The sequence below is a fragment of the Sturnira hondurensis genome, unplaced genomic scaffold, assembly GCF_014824575.4.
Source record: "Sturnira hondurensis isolate 20B ecotype Veracruz unplaced genomic scaffold, ASM1482457v3 Scaffold0009379, whole genome shotgun sequence".
Taxonomy (NCBI): Eukaryota; Metazoa; Chordata; class Mammalia; order Chiroptera; family Phyllostomidae; genus Sturnira; species Sturnira hondurensis.
Window position 1 is genome coordinate 678 of NW_028082010.1, and position 3105 is coordinate 3782.

Genomic DNA, 3105 nt, shown 5'->3' on the forward strand with positions numbered 1-3105 from the left:
TGCTGGCCTGGTTCCAACTGCTGGAGAAAGATACATTTCTTTTTTTTTTTAAATATTTATTTATTTATCTTTAGAGGGGAAGGAGAGAGGGAGAGAGACATCAATGTATGGTTGCCTTTCTCACATCCCCTGCTGGGAGTTGGCCTGCAGGGAACTGGCCTGCAACCCAGGAATGTGCCCTGACTGGAAGATGCATTTCTCTTCCTCCAGATTCAGAGCTTCCCTTCCCTCCAAGCCCTGCCAGTGTGAGTTGCCAGATCCTTGTCCCATTCCCATTCCTTCCTTTGCTCCCCTTCTCCATCCTAACCCCTTGTCTCAAGAGTCTCCAGGGCCTATTTGCACAGTGTTTCTTTAGGGAATGTCCAGTGATATTTTAGATGACAACGTGTAGCCTGTCTTGTCCTCCACCCTGCAAATGCAAATGCAAATGCCTCTCAATATTTCCTGGAGCTTCTCAGTCTCTGTGAAGAGCAATTCCGGCTGCAGGAAATGTGACACAACTGCAGCTGCTTCATGAGCAGGCTCTTTCCCCTGTGGCGCTTTCCCACACTGGGGACAGCAGACAGCATCTCCTCCCTTTGCCTGCCCCCTCAGACTTCCAAATGCGGAGCGTACCCCTCCCACAGAAGCAGACTCATGCTACTGGAAGCAGTGGCTCTCTAATTGTGCTCAGGGATGCGTATTTTTAGATTCTTTCCTTTCATGTTTTTCACAGAGCATATGATTTACTAGCACCTCCTCTGCTCATTCTGGGAGAAGCTCAATGACTAGATGAAAATTTCTGCAGACTCCAGGGTGCTGACATGCTCAGGGTTCCTCTCAGCTCTGAGTGTCTGCACCTTCAGAACCACTGGGCTCATCTGCACCCCATGTTTCATGGCAGCTCCTTCCCTTCTGCTCCCACCAACTGCAATCAGGGCTCTTTCATTGATCTTGCCTGAGAATCACTCACACAAGACTTATATGTATCATAGACTTTATTGAACAAGGAGGAACACTGGAGTTGTTTTATATCTCAGCAAAAAAGAAACAAGTAAAATTATATAAGTACCATTCTCATTTTTTATAATTACTTTTGGGAATTTCTCTCTTGCCTCCTTTCTCCCCAGACGTGTTTCTCTGCTAAATTATTTGTTGCTTCCTTCCCCTCCCCCCTTACTCCCTCTGAAGGAAGAGGTAGCTTCATTCAGTTTAGATTAAAAAACAACAACAAAACAAGTTCTTAAGCCTGCTACACTTAGTGTAAACACAGAACATGGAGAAATGAAGAAAACAGAAGCCCTCACCATTGCGCAGAAATGGACCCCCTCTCTTTCACACAGTGAAGCATTTCAGCTGCAGGCACATGCACACATGCACACACATGCACACACACGCACCCAGCCTTGCCTCAGATGGATAGAACCCTCCTCAGGTCCCCAGTGATACTCCATCTCCCTCTCTTTTCTCATGTCATTTTCTCCTCTTGGATCCCAAAAGCTCTCAGAGAAAATGACTGCTCCTTCTTCCACTCCATGTAAGTAAATGACAAGGAACCAACGTGAACAGTGTGACAAGAAAGACACAGACCTGGAGAGATCCGAGCAGCGGGCAGAAGTGCTGCTGGGAGCCTGGAGGTTTATTTACGAAAAGGGAAGATGATTACTGTGGTGGACAGCCACATTGCAGGCCCCATGCTATGCACTCAATGGGCAGCCTCAAAACTTTCATTACAAAAGGCGAGCACAAAGACAGAGTCTAAACCTAGACTCCCTCATGCAGCAGCTCAGTCCCAGCCTTGAGTTTCTCCAGCTCTTCACTGTTGTAGCCTGTGGAGCATGGCTGGTACTTGGCACTTGAGGCCTCTGTCCCTGAGGAATAGTGATGATGCCAGAGGCTGCAGATGCCATAGACAGTGGCCAGCACAGCTGCTCCTAAAATCAGGTGCCAGCAGAAGAAGATGGTGAGGAAGGCGAGGTCCACGGGATTTTCTGATCGCCAGGGCTGCCCAGAAGGAGGGATGTACAGCACCATGCAGATCTGCAGCAGCCAGGTGCTGAACACCAGCCCCATCCAGGACTTGAGGAACCAGAGTGGGGGCTGGTCAGGGACCCACACCTCAATCATGAGCACCAGGCCAACCAGGAAGGCAGGCACTATGAAGAGAATGTGCAGGCGGATCTCCAGGGCGTCCTTGTGCTCAACGTGGGATGCCATCAGCAGTGCCAGTGCACAGCAGGCCAGGGCCTCAGCTGCTCGCTCCAGCTTCATGCTCTGCTGTGCCTGGCATGACTGGCTCACAATGTCCACCAGGCCACTGAGCAGGAAGAACCCATACATGGTGACATGCTGCCAGTTGTTTGAGAACAAGAATGGCCGCTGAGGGTCCTCCCAGTCTACTATCTTCAGCCGGTTGACTCCTGGGGGGTAGAAGAACTCAGACATAATTCCAGTCAGGCTGATGATGATCTTCACCACTCCTTCCCCAGGTACCCGCTTCCACCACCTGTGTCCTCGCTTCTGCCTTGGGGGTACAGGTGGCTTGAAAAACCTCTGTCCTCGTAGCAGGGCCAAGGATGCCAGCACTGAGTAGTAGAGTGAGTAGAGGAGGAAGAACACTCCTGGCAGCAGGTGTCCCTCAAGGTTTCCCATTGTCTCCGTGTATGTGTCTGGGCCAAGAGGGCAAGAGCTGGGAGATGAGCAGCCACCTCACAGGGCCCTCCTCACAAGCAAGAGTGACTGCTTCTGAGCGGTGGAGAGATCTTTCTGACCCAGCCCCACCCCAGCCTCCCACACTTGGAAAGGCATGCCTGCCTGTGCTGGGAGCATCTGAGTCCCTCCCAGGGTGGGTCTCCTTCAGAGACGTGAAGCTACACCTCACTCTCTTCCTCACTTAGATGGGCCACGCCTGGAATTGCCACCACTGCCCCTCACCGCTACACTGCTTTACCCTTTATCTCACCGCCCTTCCACCACACCCCACAAAAAAAGAGAAAGGCTGAGAGTTAAGGTACTCCAGCAAAGAAGGGTGGTGGCTGACTCTCTTCTATGACTGTGTCTGTGTGCCAGGCACATTGCGTGTGTTTTCTGTTAAATCCCTCAACAACGCAATGAGGGAGTTACTCT

General features: G+C 50.9%; 1 protein-coding gene across 1 annotated transcript; it reads right to left on the reverse strand.

Moving 5' to 3' along the window:
• Window positions 1-1020: 1020 nt before the first annotated feature.
• Window positions 1021-2704, reverse strand: LOC118994481 (transmembrane epididymal protein 1A-like). The gene has a single exon (XM_037057115.1). The coding sequence runs from the start codon at window positions 2629-2631 to the stop codon at window positions 1744-1746; it is 888 nt and encodes a 295-aa protein (XP_036913010.1). The 5' UTR covers window positions 2632-2704; the 3' UTR covers window positions 1021-1743.
• Window positions 2705-3105: the final 401 nt, after the last annotated feature.

Coding starts and splice junctions, on each gene's coding strand:
- LOC118994481 (XM_037057115.1), bottom strand. CDS start 2,631: ATGGGAAACCTTGAGGGACACCTGCTGCCAGGAGTGTTCTTCCTCCTC.